Genomic DNA, 18,240 nt, shown 5'->3' with positions numbered 1-18,240 from the left:
CAAATCTAAGTCTGTTGATGCTAATAGTTTAAGTGGTGCTGCAGAAGGGGAACAATCCACATTTCAATGCTAATTTGAGCAAGTCAATTCCGAGAATTATCAAGTTGATTGAAAGAATTGCTATCAAGTCACAAATCTATAGCAGTTATCCTGATGATATCTTGGAGAAGAATCAGCATTCTAAGAGATCTCAATCGCCATCATCCAAAGAATACTTTGTTCATGTTTTTAAATGGAAGATTGTGGACTTGAATCCTCTTCTGCATCAATTTGTTCAAACCTGTAAAGACTTGTTAACGGAAGAGCTGATTTTGAAAAATTTGCTGGAAGAAGTGGCGTTTGCTCTGGACTGGAGTATAAATATTGTAGCACTCCTACAGATGCTTCAGTTGCCAGAGAAAAGAAATCACAAAATGAAGAGTCTCTTTGCTCCCGTTCTGTTTCATATGCTTCTCCAGATGACCAAAGTAATAAGTCCGATCACATAGAAGAAAACAAAAAAATTGAATGATGAGCAGAAAACTAAAGAATCTGTAAAGAAAAACTTGGAAGCAATGTTGCTGTCAGTCGCGAAGGAAAATAGGGATTTGACTCAACAACTTCAGGATGCGAAAAGTAGCATTGAAGTTTTACAGTCAGAAACTGGAGGCAATGAAAAAATCCAGGGAATTGTTGAAGAACAGTTTGAAAAACAAAAGTTGATGAATGAAGATCTTGATAGACAGCTTACAATAGCCCGTACTAAGTTAAATGACATCTTTCAAAAGTTCTCATCCTTGGAAGTTGAATTGGAAGGTAAAAATATCTCATGCGAAGAATTGGAGGCAACTTGTTTGGAGCTTCAACTACAACTGGAAAGGTTATCTTCATCCTTTGTGTTATCTTTGATGTTTTATCTTATCTACTTTTCCTTTCTCTGCAAAATACCAATTCTGATTTTGCAAACATTCAAATGCAACAGTATTGTAAAGAAGGAATCTCCAACACCTGGCAGGGATGAAATGGAAAGATATATCGAACAGAAGTAGTTCACTTCCTGTTGAATAGAATGGATAAATCTCCATTATTTAGGTTATGCTTTCATACTTTGAATCAATGTCATAAACTTTGAAAAATAGAAATTCTTGTTCTGTATGTTCTGATGGGGCCTATAATTTGTTTGGCAATGACAACTTCAGATGAAATGACATTCATTTTTTCAAGCCCATACACATTGTAGGCTCCAAGAACTACACAAAAAGATAAATGCAATTTTCTTAAAAATTTCCACGGTTGCTTTTTCAAGATGAAGCAATAACTATTGGTACTTGACAAATCCCAAATTCAACTTGGGATGATATTTCAGGGATGGGAGATACAACGGCATCATCAAAGCTAGCAGATTGTCAAGGAACCATTGTAAACCTGGGAAAACAACTAAAGGCGCTTGCCTTATCCAGTGAAGCTTCACTTTTTGAAAGAATTATGGCCATTAATCCAACCCAACAGAAGAAATTGATCAGGCGATCATCTCTACGCAGTCAAATGCAAGCCGAGGATGAAACTAAAGCAGGGATCCTCATGGCCCCTCAGATGGAAGAAAACAAAACTAGCAAAGATGTTAAGAAGTCACCTATTTTTGATCACTCAGGCAATAGTAGTTTTCTGGGAGGTATTAATGTCAAGTTGGGGAACCCAAAAAAGACCTTACTTCAGAGCAAGATGACAGAAACGCTACTAAAGGTGCCAAGGCAATTGTAAAGTCTAAAAAGCAGGGTGCGTTTGATTTTCTGAGGAAACTGCTGCTAAGAAAGATGAAAGTTACGAAGGGAAAAGGAAATAGAACCTGACCCAAGAATTGTCTTGGTATTATTATGATGATTATTGCATGCTTTACTGTCCTTGGGTGGCCTTTTTTTATGATTGGAGATGGTTGAAGATTTTATTCTTGAAATTTTTCATTTTACGTTGTAAATATATTTTCTGGTGTACAAAAAATTTGCTGATTGTTTTGATACATTGAGCGAGTGTAAATGGTGAAAAGCTGCGGATATATGGAGGCGGAGTTTTGTTATCGTTGTGTACTCAAAAATATTTGATCAACGTACTCGTAAGAATCATAACCTGACTTGATGTTCAGGCAAGAAAAAAAAAACATTCTCTTCTATTTTGGGACATTGCTTAAAAAAATTAAAAGCAATTCAATAGTTTCAAGGAATGTTTAGTGCGCCGAATAAGCCCAACTTAATAATGCTTCGCTTCATGCATACATTAGAACCTGATGTTATTTACCCAAATCCCACCAACTCTTTTTCCAGGTCTCAAGTAATTTATAAGGCATTCACATCCAGCTCCTCTTACTTTTTCAGGTTAAATAAACAATAATAATACATTTGTTTTAATTTTTAAATGTTGACAAGACTTGTGTGAGTCTTGAAACATTTCAAAAAACAGTAATGTTTATAAAATTATGGATAACATATTCCTAACCACGAGGGGCAATTGAGGCAGGCTACAGTCTTTTAAAACCCTCAACTTTTGTTGGTTCCAGTAGCAGTATAAGCTACTCCTCTTTGGCAGCACGTTGCTCCTCTGAGGCAAGCTACCCCTCTTTGGCAGCACATTGCTCTTCTGAGGCAATCCTCTCGAAATTGGTGGTTCTGAGCGTGCTTGAGGGGATCGCAGACCTAAGCACTTGAAAAATGGCCCAACCGCAGCAGCAGCCAATTGAGCAAGTTCAGTGCTTCGGCCGCAAGAAGTCCGTCGTCGCCGTCACTAACTGCAAACGCGGGTCGTGGACTCATCAAGATCAATGTCTGCCCCATCGAACTCGTGCAGCCGGAGATCCTCCGATTCAAGGCTTTCGAACCTATCCTCCTCTTGGCAAACACAGTTTTGCCAGCATTAACATGCGGATCCGCATAAAAGGCAGTGGTCACACCTCTTAGATATATGCAATTCGCCAAAGCATAGCCAAGTTTCAGGTCCTATATCGAAGAGACTTGAAGAAGGTCCTAACTATATAAGTGGGTGCACTACACATCTTAATGAGTTAACCTTGTGGGAAGAAAGTAATGGCCCCATCGCAAAGTTATATCAGAGCCAGACTTAAGTTTGCTCAGTCAATAAGCCCCTCTAGCGGTCACCTGTGACAAGAACATCCTAGATTGATCGAGGAAGCTATCAGGTCTCACATCAAGAGAGTTATGGAGGATTTTGACTATATAAGTAGGTGCGCTACATGTCCTAACGGGTTATTCTTTAAGGAGAAAGTAATGGCCTAATGACATAAGGCTCTTGTCACTTTCTACCAAAAATACGTCGATGAACATAGCAAGAAGGAGATCAAGAACATTCTGGTCACTTATGATTGCACACTCCTCATCGTTGATCCTAGGTGTTGCGAGCCTAAGAAGTTCGATGGTTGTGGCGCTCATGCTAAGTTCTAGAAATCATACCGTTGATTTATTCATTTATTTTTCAAAAATCAAGGGCAAAATGTGTTCATGTTGATTTAATAATTTATTTTTGTTTTCGGTTCTTAGTTTTATGTTACGGACAACTTTTGGCTTTATAATTTTTGGCATTTCACTCGTGGCTTATTGAGATACTTTTTACAAGTCAAACTTGTCATTAATTTAGAAGATTTAAGGTTAGAGCCCTATTTGATTATGCTTATCCATGTGAAAATGGTCACATGACCTTATTGAGATGCTTTTCGTGAGTGAGTTTTAGGAAAATAACAATTAAGGACTCTGTAAAAATATTAATCTTAATTAAAGATAAAATTTTAAAATTTTAGTTAAGGATCATGGTCCCTAATTAAAATAAAAAAATATAGTTTTTCTTAATTGCCCTTGAAATTCACTAATATGAGGTGGGATTCACTCACGTCACTTGAGGATTCATTAACCTAACTTGAGAAAATTGTTAACGTATATTATAAAAACATGAAACCTCATTTGGGAATTGATTGTTTACAAAAAGCTCTACTTGAGAATTTACTAACCCAACTTGAAAAATTTTTTAACATATATTATGAAAAACATGAAACTTCAATTGAAAATCGATTGTTTAACAAAAAGTTCTACTTAAAAATTTACTAATCAGACTTAAAAAAATTTTTAACATATATTGTGAAAAAATAAAACGCCATTTAAAAATTCAATGTTTAACAAAAAGTGAATTGTCCAAATTGGGATTCACTAACGTGAGGTGGAATTTATTAATGCTACTTGGGAATTCACTAACCCAACGTGAAAAAATTACTAATGTACATTATGAAAACAACATAATTGACATTTCAACATAATTAGGGTTTTTTTCGTCAGAGGAATTTAAGAAAAACTACATTTTTATCCCATGGTCCTAATTGGAATTTCAAAATTTTATGATCTGTAATTGGGTTTAATGTCCTTAAAGGGTCCTTAATTATCATTTTCCCTGAGTTTTACCTATAAATTATTTGTTTTCTCCTTGATTAACTTGAAAATAGTACTCTTCTCTAATGAACTGATATGCAATCCGGCACATGATGTGCCACTGTGTCAGCATGTGGTAAAGCTCTCAATGACAATGACATATATAGCTTCATTAACTTTGTATGAATTATATCAAAGAGGGGAATTGGGTTGTCAACTGTGGTGTAATGGCTTGTGTTAGTAATTAGCATGAATAAGCTAATATTACTAAAAATATGCAAAAAAAGGTAAAATGCATGGTTCAGGTCTAAGTTAGGTTCAAGGGGCTGAAACCCAACCCCAACATCATGTTACTTCCTCTTCCTGATTAGATAAGAACATTGAAGGGGCCCTTCAAATTGAGGGATTTTGAAGGGGAGGGTGCATTACTACATTTTAACTATATCAACATTCCTTTACTCTCAACATGAAGTTTGTCCTTCAAAACAATCTTAAGATATTCAAGAAGAAAAAACAGAGCATTCTAATGCCTCAATTGAACAAATTTCTAAAAGTGCAAAACAAAGAGAGGTGATTCTAGACCAATAGACAGTGGTTCAAAAGTCAAGGCATTAAAGAAGAGAAAAGAACAAAGGACCTAAAACTTCTCATCGAGACCCTTAGGTTCATGATTTGGAGTCCTTGCTGATGATAGTAAGATTCAGGGAGAATATGATGATAGCATACTACTTCTCGTGCAAGAATTATGTACAGAAAAGGAGGGATCACTAACTAGGGCTAGATAGAAGAAGAATAAAAAAGGGGGCATTACCAATATTTAAGAGGATATCGACTAGGATAAAACTACAGACCATAAGCTAGATAGAAAAAGAATAAAAAAGGGGGCATTACCAATATTTAAGAGGATATTGACTAGGATAAAAACTATAACCATAATGCTGTTGTGCTAACAGAGGGGCAAAAACAACAGGAAAGTATGAAACAACAGGTGCATCAATTCATACAGATGAAAATGGCTCAACAAGTGCATAACGTGGGAAGATAGTAATCCTAACAATGGATCCCATGATGAGGTTATAGGGGCCCAAGACCATGCAATCCCATATTTCACCTCTAGCAACCCTTTTACCTAGAAACATAAATGATATAAGAATTGAAGAAGTGGACCCAAGAGAGAGTAGTAATTTTAGGCTACTTGATAGCCTAATGATTGATAGACTTATTATGAGAACTCAACTTGAGAAAAATGTGGTAACTAAAATATAGTTTTGGCTTAACAATGATGTTCTAGATCTATGTGTATCTAATATTCAATATCAATTATAATGATTAATATTATCTATTGGAATATTCATGGGGCCTATAGAAAGGGTCTCATTAAAAATCTAAAGGCTGTGATTATAAGCCTAAGCCCATTATTCTTGTGCTAGTAGAGACTAAATGCCAAGAAGAGTCTTAACTTTGCTGTCTTCATTCTCTTGGCTTTGATTTCACGAAAATGATTCCCAATATTAGTCAATTTGGTGGCATCATTGTAGCTTGGCAAAGCCAACTTGTTTCTATTAAAATTCTTCAAGAAGATAACTAATTTATACATATGAGATGTAGCTCGACTAGGCATCAGGATCTCTTCTGCATAATAGTTCATGCCCTTCCTCACTCTAATTTTAAAGGCGTATTGTAGGCAAAACTAAGCAATCTTGCCCTTATCATCACTGATATGTGGATGGTGTGTGGCTATTTTAATGATATTTTATCTACAAGTGAAAGTATTAGAGGTGCTGGAGGTAATTATAATTGATTTTATTAGTTTCAGTAGCGAACAGAGGATTGCAATTTGATTGATGTGGGTTCATTTAGCCCTAAATTTACTTGGAAGGATCTTTGTACCCCCAAATTCTCCTAATTATATGAAAGATTGGATCGAGCATTAGTGAATAGCTCATCTGTACTCCTTTCCCAATTTGACAATTCAGGTGCTAGTAAGAACTAATTACTCTGATCATAATCCTATTTTGACTAAGTTAAACGGTGATGGGTGCTTGCATTTGGGATTGAAACCTTTTAGATTTGAAGTGATGTGGCTTGGTCATGATAATTTTTAAACTTTTCTCAAGGATAATTAGAATGGAGAATCTGATTTGAATTTGAAACTTCTTGAATTTAAAGATTCAATACTGAATTGGAATAAAGAAGTTTTTAGTTATGTGGAATGCAAGAAGAATGAGTTGTTGGCTTGCTTAAAAGGAATCTAAAAATCTAAAGCATGTTCTCATTATACCTTCTAATAAACCTAGAAAGGAATTTATAGAAATTACTGGATGAATTGTTAAAACTTAAGGAGAACAAATGGTTTCAAAAGACAAGAACAGAGTGGATTAAGAATGGTGATAGAAACACACGCTATTATTATCTTAAGATGACAATAAGGAGAAGGAGGAACAAGGTTTTGACTATGAAGGATGATAGTGGTAGATGGATTTAGGATGAAGAAGCACTGAGGCTATAGGTTACTAATTATTTCAAGATGATATTTCAAGAAGAGGAACATGATGCTGAGATGTTACTTATGAACACATCCTTTCCTAGACTAGAATAAGGAGGACTTAAAGGACTTACGTATTGCCAATGGAGGAAGAGATTAAAAAATCAATTTTCTCTATGGGAGCCTACAAAGCCTTGAGATATGATGGATATACCCTTATATTCTATCAAGCCAATTGGAGTATAATGGGGCCAATTATATGCAAGATTGTGAAGGAGGTATTTAGTGAAACACAGTTACTAATAGAAGCTAATAGAACATTAATCTCGCTAATCCCAAAGCGAGAAAATCCTAAAATGGTTACTCATTTTAGACCTATTTCCTTGTGTTCAACTCATTATAAATGTGTCACTCATATCCTTATGAATTAATTGAGGAGTTTAATGGATGAATGGATCTCTCCATTTCAACCAAGTTTTATTCCTGGAAGACATATTCAAGACAACTTAGTCATTAGGCAAGAGTTCGTGCATATTATAAAGAAATCCAAGAAAAGAAAAAAAGGGTTTTATGGCAATGAAGATTGATTTAGAAAAAGTATATGATCGAATCAACTAGGATTTTCTACAACAAATCCTAATTGACATTAGATTAGAATTGACATTGATAAACCTAGTGATGCATTGTATTTCCTCTGTTTTTTATAATATCTTGTGGAATGGTGTTCAATTTAATTATTTTCTTCTGCAACGAGGTCTTCGACAAGGAGATCATTTCTCATCGTATATTTTTGTGCTATGTATAGATAGATTATCTCATGTAATCTTAGATGTGATAAATAGAAGAGAATCGAAGCCTATTCATATCACTAACTCTGGCCCATCAAATTTCCACCTCATGTTTATAGATGATATTTTATTATTTAGTGAAATTTGGAGAAGCAAGCAAGAATTATGATGTAGTATGTGAATAAATTTTATGCGACTCCAGGAGAATGATGAGCATCAACAAATTCTCAATTTTCTTATATCCAAATGTTAAGGCCAATATGAAGTCACGAATCAAGAATGTAACTAGAATAAAGATCACCGTTCTAGGGCTACCCTATCACTAGCACTCAAAGACCCATTGAGAAATTTCATTACATAGTGGATCGAGTTAAATAAAAATTATCTATATGGAAAGCCACTTGTCTTTTTATTACTGACTGAATTACTACCCAATGCAAGTTGCTAGATTGCCTATAAGTATTTGTAAAGAGGTATCATACTTACCATCCAATAAGTTGAGAGAAAATTATGTTGCCAAAGTAATATGGTGGGTTAGGTTTCAAGAAGCTAGAAGGTGTTAATTGTGCTTGTAGGGCTAAATTAGCTTGGCAACTAATCAATGGCAATAAGGCTTGTAGGCAAAGGTCCTTACTAAGAAATATATGATGAGAATGAGGATATTTTACTTAAGGCTAAAATTGGTGATTTTATACTGTGGCAGTTTATTTGTCAACAAAGGAGATAGTGGAGAAAGGAATGAAGTGGCAAGTCAGAAATGGCATTAACATCAATTTCTTTCAGGATGTCTGGTTGTAAACAGATGGTACTCTAAAGGATAAGTGCTTAAGACCACTTACAAGTGGAGATGAGGAAAGCACAGTAGCAAATTGGACGCCATATAATACTTAAGATTTTATTGTATTATCTCAACTCCTACCTAAGAAAATTATTCAGAAAGTAATCATTATGTTGCCACCTTAGGGTAATGTTACACGTGACATTATGGTGTGAAAAGTTAGTTCCCATGACATTATGATCAAAGAACCCCAGAACAACTCATTGACCTTATTTACCAATTGGTTTGGAAATGGAGAGGTGTAAAGAGAATACAAGCTTTTATGTGGCAAGCCTATCAGAATAGGCTATTAACCAACCAATGGAGAAGTCATTGGAGTTCAAGCTCACCTTTTTATGGCTAGTGCAACACTAATACAGAGGGTGAGCTCTATTTTCTTTGTGATTGCAGTTATGCCAAGAAACTTGGTATCAATTAATACAACCCAGGTACTACTCACATTTTTTTCTTACTACTTTGACTGATTGGTTTGCTTGTAATCTCAAGCAGACAATTAATTTTGATTTAAGTACTTATTGGAGAATGATTTAGGGAGTAACTATATAGAAGCTTTAGATTTCAAGGAATAATTTTTGTTTCAATCCAAATGTTCCTAAACCAAATGACCCTGTTTTAGTCATTAAGCATATTTGGAAGCATTTTTCCATGCCTGAAGAGACAAGTGAAGATGGTGAGAATCCTAATAGAAATAATGTGGAAACATGGAAAAGTCCTCCTCTACAATTGATTAAGGTAAACATGGATAGAGCCAAGTCAAATATTAATAATAGAACTACCTGTAATGAGTGTTAAGGGATCACTCAGGGTACTGGTGGTGGGATTCACACATTTGCTTGGAGATTGTTTGATGTTGAAGCTAAGGAGTAGGCAATTCTTAAAGGATTGAGATTAGCTTGGAACATGGTGTTCAAGAAAGTCATTATTGAGTCTGATGCGAAATTGATTGTGGATAACATTAATCTTGATAATCTAAAGGCAATGGTAGCTTACTTCATCTGCAAATTCTAATACTACTAAATTTAGATTGGGAAGTGCAACTATTATATGTACCAAGGGAGATGAACCATGTTGTTGATATTTTAGCTAAGGAAGGCCTTCGATCTACTTCCTTATTATATGTGGTTCCCCTTTATTGAAGGGATATTGTGAATTGTGAGATGTTGGAATTACAGTCCCTTTTTATTTAATTTCTTCTATTAGGCCTTGCCCTCTATTGTGTGTGTGTGTGTGTGTGTGTGTGTATAAACATTCCTTTGCTCTCCTCCATAGAACCAATTTAGGAGGTAAACTAAACCATATTGATTGGCTTTGCAAATATAAAGATGGAGCAAATTTCATTTTAGTTCCCCTTTGATCATTTCATCTTAGTTTGGTTTGATTTTGGATTTGGTATTAGCAGTTAGGTATCCTAGCTTGGAGTAACTTGATGGTTGATGGCAAGTGGGGCAAGCAGTATCCTTTGCTAGTAACCATATTGGTGAATTGAATGTGCTCGAGATCATTGAATGCAAGACCTTAAATGAAAACATTCTCGTCCCGTTTGGTGTTAGAAGTGAATGAAATGGAAGGAATGAAAAAAATAAAATAATTAAAACACGAAGGAAGATAAGTGAACTATATTTACAGGGAAAAAATAATTTAATTCATGAGATTAAAAGTTATGATTTATAAGATTTTTAAAAGATGTGATAATTATTATTTATGACATATAATATTAAGTTTTATTATACTTATCATAAAAGAAAAGAGTAATTTAATTAATTTTTACTTTATTTTTTTTAATCCAATACATTCCTATCTTTTCTTGAGCCCAAATGAAACTTTTAAAGTGATGAACTTGCTGTTGTGTGATGACATAGATAATATAGCAGTTTGCTGTTCTTTTCAGTTTGAGACGCCAGCTCCATCAAATCAGGGGTGGTGTCTGCCTCAAGCATGGGCCATGTAGACAACATCATTCGGTTCTTTCTATAATTCTTGCATTAGCTGTCTAGTTGATCATGCTTATATAGCGTCTTTTGCTTAAACTTTTCAATACATTTTTTTTTATTTTCTGTCCTAATTAGTTGATTTGCATGTGGCCCATCATATAAATGATCTCTTTCTCTCTCTCTGCATTATATATACATAGTTAGATTCATGTTTTAAAATTATAAAATATTGAATTTTATGTTCTTTTCTATTGAACATATAAGTGATAGGTAAAGACTTATAAACATGGCTTCATAAATTTAACGTGTTTGTTTTCAATTAAATAAAAATATATAAATTTTTATATATTATCTATCCTATAATAAATTATTATTATTAATTTAATTAATATATTAAGATCTACTTGTTATAATTTGATTGGACATAAATATATTAAATATACAAGACTAAATACATAAATTTTACCCTAAATAATATCCCCAAAATGTATGAACTTGGAAGTCACATGTTTCCTGCCATTATGGAAAAGATGCCTATATGCTGTATTTAGCTCTCAAATCAATTTGTATGTTTTTTTAATTTTTTTTAATATAAGATCACGGACAACCAAAACAAAAAACAAAAAAAAAACGTTCAAGTCATATAAAAAATATACAATTTGTGCCCTAAAATGGTGAGTCGTCAAAAATCTTAATATTAAGATTGTTATTTAAAACTTGGCAAGCAAATGAATCTCCACATTTGTCAGATTTGGACGTTGTTTGATTAGAAGCAGGAAAATGAGGTTAGGTACCTTCCAAATAATGCCAAAGGTTGCTTCCTCCAGCCAAGGAAACATGGGATGGTATGGGGTCGTCATCATGGTTTCTTAGATTGTGCATCCAATAATTAAGGGATTATGTGATATTAGCAAGTGCCACAAACCATGGAAGATGACTTGATGCTGAGAAATTTAAATAGAATAAAATAAAGGAGAAGAAGAAGAATGAAATGAATGGACTGGGGATGACTCGGAAGTCATAGTAGAGGCAAAAGATTAATAATTAGGTGTGAGTTTGGTGGTCACTTTGTTGCGTAGCGGTGACCGGAGATTCCCGCCACCCACTATTGACCGAAATTTGTTCCCCTGTATATTCATAAGAATTGCTAATATTCCCGCGACCCACTTTTTTCATATGCTATCATTATTATAACCTTTAGGTGACTGGTTGTTCAACTCTAGGGAGAAAAAATTACAGACAATCCATTTCTTTCTTTTTTGAAAAATATGAGTATAGCTTCTGCTAATAATAAAAAATATCTCTCTCAAAATATTGAGAATAATGAATAGATCTCTCTCAATTAAATTATTAGAGACAAATTATTTCTTCTATTTGCTTGTTTTTACTTTTTATTGATTAAAAACATTTATTACATTTTGTTATATCATGAAAACTAAAAAATCAAATTGACCAACTTTACTATATTTTCATCAATTTCGTTATTAAAGTGTACATTGTAAGAAACCACACACTCACCTAGAGAGGAGGGGCTTCAACAAGGTTTAAAACATGGTTCTACAATTTCATCATAATAAAGGTAGTGGTTGTGTATTGTAAATAGTTAAATTACTAGTTCATAAATAAAGAGACTCTTCATAAATATTTAGATAGTCTATTATTATGGAGTTTCAAATTTAAACTGCTTATTTTCTTCTATTACAATATAAGTTTGTTTGGGTTAAAATGTAATATTTTTTTCCAGCCCAATTATTTGGACTAAAAAAAGTAATTTTAGCCCAAACTCCTGTAAATTTCCTAAAAGAGTTGTGATTACTTGTTAAAAAGAAGAGCTAAGCACTACTTTAGATGTATCAAGGAGTACATGAAACTTATGAAAAAACTATAACCAATGGCCCTAAAAAAAGTATAAAAGCAAGAAAAAAACTATCATTTTGTACATATAAAAGAGAAGCCACCACACATATACACGATCTATATGATTTTTCCAAACACTTCAACAACTCAACTCTATTATATACTTGCTCAATGCAAAACTCAAACCTTCACCTTGCATCATCCCAAGCTTGCCCGACACAACTCTTTTTATCACTATATAAATACAAAACAATTCCTTTAGGGCTATGCATCTAATAATGAGCAATAAATTTTTCAACAACTAGTGAAGTGCTAGAGCCTCACAAAATCTTTTTTCCAATTTTCTTCATCTTATATTCACTAATATCTCCTTTTTATTATTATTATTATCATGTCTACTTTTACTATGCAAATCTTGCATGTTTCTCCATCTTTATTTTTTCATTATCTTTACTTTTAAGTACTTGCATTCGTGAAAATTGTGGTAAATGACCTCAAAAACTTACTGTTTCATTTAAAAGTCAAGTTTATCATACTTTTGGAGGACACACTCCTCTATCACACTTGTGCACTGAAAACAAAATTATTTTTTAAAAGTTTTATTTGGTCTAAAATATATAATATTGAGTAGATGTTAGACATATATATTTTTAATTATACCCTTACATTATTGAGTAATTAGTGATAGTGTTTTGAATAAGTTAAATCTCATATTTATTACACTTAAAAGTATGATTAAAAAGATATTAAAAAAATTAATAAATCATGATTTAACTATTTAAAAAAAATAAAAGATAAATTAATTAACAATAATATATACCGTGGTATATAATTTTCCATTAAATTACATAATTTAAACAATAAATTACTTAATATTCTTTTTATTTTAAATTATAAAATACTTTTGGAGGGAGATTTGGCATCTCAAAATATAAAACATTTTGACAAAAAAGGTCTCATTAATATGTTTTTTTAATATTACCCTTCCTATTATATTCTCTCTTGAATATTCTATTATAAATGAAATATTAAATGAAAGGAATTTTTAAAAATTTATATTTTGTTTTAAAAAGGGTTATGGTGTAAAGATACCCACCAAGTAATCAGTCAAGAACATCCAATAGTCTAAAGTGAGAAAAATGACAAAAATACCTATAACGTTGTCAAAGTTAGTGCAATAATGATCAAACTATTAACTTGTCTTAACATCGTTAGTTTTTGATGTAAAATACTAACTGTGCTTGTCATGTGTCAGTCTTTGTTAACATGGACTAAATATAGGGCAAAAATACCTATAAAGTTATTAATTAATAACATCTAGTAGCCTAAAGTGAAAAAAATGACAAAAATACACATAACATTATCAAATTTGGTGCAAAAATGATCAATTCATCAAATTCTTAAAATATTGATTGTTTAGTTTACACCTAAATATAAGTTCACCATTTTTCATTGACATTAACAAAAAATATTCTCAATTAAAATTTTATAGAGGTTGATCAGTCTGTATGAGTAATTATAACGTTACTTTAGTAGGTGTAATAGTGATCAATCCCTCAAAATTCATGCCACGTGGTTTCTTTTCATCTTCACATATCCCACCCTCTCCCTCCCTTCCTCTCCACTCATTTTTCTTATCTGCAAAACCTGAAATTCAACACAGTGAGATAGGTTGCATACAATCAAAAATTAAGAATAATGAGGCTGTGGCTCACTACAAAGAATGTAAGTATTTTATGAAGAAAGTTGTCTTTACTCGTAACACCTTCATTATTACACACATCTCCTATGCCACCTACCAAAGGAACATTGGGGCATAATCTTAAGTAATTTCGTTCATGATGAGGTTCAAAATCCTCAAATTGCTTTCACCACTGCTACAAAAGAAAGAGTGATTTAACTTATTGTTTGGTCAAAATAAAATTTTTTCACACAATATTCATATAATGACCGATCAATCTCAATAGAATTTTACATCAGTAAAAAAAAGTCAACTATTACGTATTTGTTGGCTAAATAATCAACATATAAGAGATTTAATCGATTGGTCATCTTTGCACTAATTTTGATAACATTATACGTATTTTTATTTTTTTTTCACTTTAAACTATTGAATGCTCCTGGTTAACGATTTTATAAGTATTTTTACTCTTTTATAGGTCTATATAAACAAAAACTAACACGTCACAACATAGTCAACATTTAATATTAAAAACTAATGACGTTAGAGCAAATTAATAGTTTGCTCACTTTTATACCAAATTTTGTAATATTGTAGATATTTTTATTTTTTTCTCATTTTAGGTTATTAGATATTTCTGATTAACCACTTGATAACTATTTTTATATCTTAACCCTTTTTAAAAAAATAAAGTTATAAAATATATTTAAGGAGCTTCATTAATTTATGTGATTTTGTCAAAAAAAACCAAAAAATAATAATATTTTACTTTTACTTCATGAATGTCAGCAATCAACTCCCAAGGCCCACTAACCAAACAAGTTATCATCCACAAAAAACTTAAAAAGGAATGTTTTTATGATTACAGGATTCAATTCAAAATAATATGAAAAGGCACGAATATGGAAAATATAAGACACTTTCGATTAAGCACCGTGCAATCAAAATAATTTGAAGGGAAAAAAATACGGAAGGAAATATTTGTGGGCCCTTTCGTCAGAACAAATAAAGGGAAATGACGTGGTGTAAAAGGGTGCAGAGAAATCAGCTGATCCGACGGCAGAGAGTGATGCCATCACCAACGGGAAGCATGCAGATCTCGATCCTAGGGTCCACAGCCAAAGCCTTGTTGAGCTCCAACACGAAGTCTCTGTAATACCTCACGTACTTCCTCAGAGGCGCATCGGGTGGTGCCACCACGGACCCATTCCACAAGGTATTGTCGTACCCGATCAGTCCTCCTACCTTTACCAAGTCGATCAGCCTCTTGTGATATTTCAAATAGTTGTCCTTGTCCGCATCCACGAATATGAAATCAAAGCTCCCATGATTCTTTTCCTGTAATTCACCCCCACAATCCCACCACTCTTATCAATGCTGTTCATTTTCTTTGTTGAAGCTATAAGACGGAGGTATAAAAGCTTACATCTTTAACGAGCTCGTCAAGAACAGGAAGAGCAGGGCCCTCTCTGAAATCGATTTTGTGGGCTACACCGGCTTTCTGAATTACCGGAAGGCCCAGTTCGTAGTTTTCTCTGTTAATGTCCATGGCCAGTATCTGCGACAATTCCGACCAAAGAAGCCGAAAACATTTCAGACATGTTTCGATGATTTTGATAAAGTAACGTTGAATCATTCAGATCAGAAAAATTGCACCGTGTTGCTTGTTGGTGATTGGTCCGTACCTTTCCGTCCTCGGGAAGAGCCAGAGCAGTGGCAAGAAGGGAGTAGCCAGTGTAGACACCGATCTCCATGGTGTTCTTAGCATTGACAAGCTTAAGGAGCATGTTCAAGAACTGCCCCTCGTCTGCCGAGGTTGTCATGATGTTCCTGTTGTTTTCTTCCATCAATCAGTAATGGATCATCTATTTTCTTAGAAGTTTCACAAGTTTTTCGCCATCAAGAAGGACAAATCCAAAGCAAACCAAAAAAAAAAAAGAGTACCAAAATCTTAAGCGCAACGGACACAGGACACGATAACATTATGTATGAGTGCGATTTGTCAAAAAAACTTAAAATTTCTGAGTCTTAAGAAGAACCTCACCAAGGGTGTTTGGCTGTGATCTCTCTGAGCTCCTTCATGGGTTCAGGTTCTCTGGGGTAGACACTGGTCTCTAGAATGTACTGCATACAAAAACCATATGATCCTTGATACCAGAACAAGAAAAAGAAGAAGAAACTGGTTGTGGGATGATGCGTGGGTTGATAAGTGGAAATGGTATGAACAAATAATAAGGAATTGAATTTGAGGTACCTGGTAGAGAGCATCACTCTGCAAAAGGCTCTTGTGGCCAACCTCCTGGTGCCTTCCAGCTTCGGTTTGATTTTGATCCGCCATTGGTTCCGATCCTATTTGCTTCCTCGACCCGATCTCTTCTTTTCTTCTGCGCTGCGCTCGTGTTTTTCTTCCGGAGGCTTGGGAAAGATGGCGAATGCGGCTGGTGTGATATATAGGAGGGGTAGAACGTAGATGTCTCGTTTGAACCGGCGTGGGAAAAGCAAAAGAAGTAGTGGTTGGTTGAACCGGCTGCCGACCGGGTGCGGTTGGTGAGGTACTAGCATGGCATGAGCGTGGTGGGCCCAGCGTATTGGACCACCACCACCACCAATCCGCTGATATACGCAATTCTTTATATAATGAATAAGCTAAGCCTTCAATTTTTAATCAAGGAGGCGGTAAGTATGTTAGGATATTAATTTCAAAAATTAACTCAGGGAAGGGACTAGAGGGGATAGATATTGATGATACTAATTGATATTAATTTCAAAAATTAACTCAGGGAAGGGACCAGAGGGAATAGATGTTGATGTTCACGGTTTCTTTTGCGTACGTGAAAGTGGAGATGGTGGGAAATGAGAGAGAGGTGGAGATGGAAATAAAATCACAATGTGGTTTTGACGTGGCAAGTGAAGCTGGTGTGTGGTTGGTGAGGGCATTTTGGGTGTACAATTCTGACAAGAGTTGGCCATCTAATAATTCATCCATAACTTTTAAATCATTTTAGTTTATTAAAAAAATGAACAATACATTACATATATATATATATATATATATATTGCCAACAAAATGAATTAATATTTTAAAACTTGAACCAAATATTAAACTAAAAAAAGTTACGAGTCATAGTTTTTATAATTTAACTGATTAAATTGACGGTCAAATCAGTGACACAAAAATTAAATAAAAATTTTATATACACAAATATATAAATAAAATATTAATTTGTTAATAATATTTGATATCTCAATACTAAAGGCTAGACACCTGAACTGAAGTAGAGACATGTCGGCACAAGCTCGTGACCTTGAAGCAAAATGCTTGAGTTGGAGGCATACCATCATGTCACGATTCATGAGCTTTTGATCTCGATGCGAAAAACTAGATTGATAGAACTGGAGAAGAGGTTACAAATCTAGACCTAGTGGAGGAAAAAATAGAAATGAGATAAAAAAAAGAAGATAGAAGAGAACTAGAGATTAAAAAAGAGAAAAGGTGAATTTGAGCGAATTAGCCCTTTTTTTTTTGCTTTGCTTTAAACCAAGTTGACTTGTTCCAATTTTCAAGTTAAATCCAATTCTCTCAAAACCAGCTAAGTTAATCCAATTTAACCAAGTTCAAATGCTAGATTAGTCTAATTGGTTAAACCAAGTTATTTTGATCAACAGGTGGTAGTAAGACCGTTCGGTCTAGTTCTCAAAACACTTAATGAACAATATATTAAAAAAAAAAGGAACAACCTAGTTTAACATATCATTACAATCAACTTTGTTTAAAATCATTACAAGATGCCTTTTTTTTTTTAATGAACAAAAGAGGTAGAGCCCAAACTAAGCTAATGAAACAAAAACAACACAAGAGTATGTGTCACCCTTAACATTTGGATGAATTCATTGTAGAATGCTCATAGGCAGCTCTTGTAAGATAAAGCATCTAGACCGTTGCTAAACTCCCAACATGACGAGTCCATTCATACATGAGTTTCCTTCACGAAAAACATGCTTTACTCTTATATGCTAATCTGATGTGATCAAACTAAGGGTCTACCTAAGCTGTCAAAACGTGAAAGGTTGTTGATCTAACGCATTTCTCTATAAGTACACCATAGTCAATGAATCAATCTCCACCACAAGTTTTGTGTAAGTTTGGTTTCTTGGCCACATGAATTCCATAAAAAACATCCAAAAGTTCAGCTTCTTGAGCATTGCATCATCCTAAATTGGAGAAAAAATCACCAAGCCACACACGCCTATAATCTCTTA

At 33.9% G+C, this 18,240-nt stretch overlaps 1 protein-coding gene and 2 pseudogenes across 1 annotated transcript; 1 reads left to right on the top strand and 2 right to left on the bottom strand.

Moving 5' to 3' along the window:
* The window catches only part of LOC129286079 (caffeoyl-CoA O-methyltransferase 1-like), a 1,536-nt pseudogene extending 1,090 nt beyond the window's left edge, over window positions 1-446 (bottom strand).
* Window positions 447-2,681: 2,235 nt separating this feature from the next.
* Window positions 2,682-3,443, top strand: LOC129286078 (40S ribosomal protein S16-like; annotated as a pseudogene).
* Window positions 3,444-14,883: 11,440 nt separating this feature from the next.
* On the bottom strand, window positions 14,884-16,415 carry LOC129287058 (caffeoyl-CoA O-methyltransferase). Its single transcript, XM_054923199.1, has 5 exons — window positions 16,235-16,415; window positions 16,025-16,104; window positions 15,666-15,810; window positions 15,407-15,538; window positions 14,884-15,318 (listed from the first exon to the last, which is right to left on the bottom strand). The coding sequence occupies exons 1-5, from the start codon at window positions 16,316-16,318 to the stop codon at window positions 15,025-15,027; spliced, it is 735 nt and encodes a 244-aa protein (XP_054779174.1). The 5' UTR covers window positions 16,319-16,415; the 3' UTR covers window positions 14,884-15,024.
* Between the last annotated feature and the right edge of the window lie 1,825 nt (window positions 16,416-18,240).

Source organism: Prosopis cineraria, unplaced genomic scaffold, assembly GCF_029017545.1.
Source record: "Prosopis cineraria cultivar Desert tree isolate PC_DT_omini unplaced genomic scaffold, ASM2901754v1 PC11, whole genome shotgun sequence".
Lineage (NCBI taxonomy): Eukaryota > Viridiplantae > Streptophyta > Magnoliopsida > Fabales > Fabaceae > Prosopis > Prosopis cineraria.
Note: the sequence above shows the minus strand (reverse complement) of the source record. Positions and strands in the feature narration are given on the sequence as shown.

Excerpts from the sequence above, each read along its gene's own strand:
- LOC129287058 (XM_054923199.1), bottom strand. The coding sequence starts at position 16,318 with ATGGCGGATCAAAATCAAACCGAAGCTGGAAGGCACCAGGAGGTTGGC. Across the intron at positions 15,539-15,665 it reads CTCTTCCCGAGGACGGAAAG|ATACTGGCCATGGACATTAA; the intron begins GTACGGACCAAT and ends GAATTGTCGCAG. Across the intron at positions 15,319-15,406 it reads TTGACGAGCTCGTTAAAGAT|GAAAAGAATCATGGGAGCTT; the intron begins GTAAGCTTTTAT and ends GGTGAATTACAG.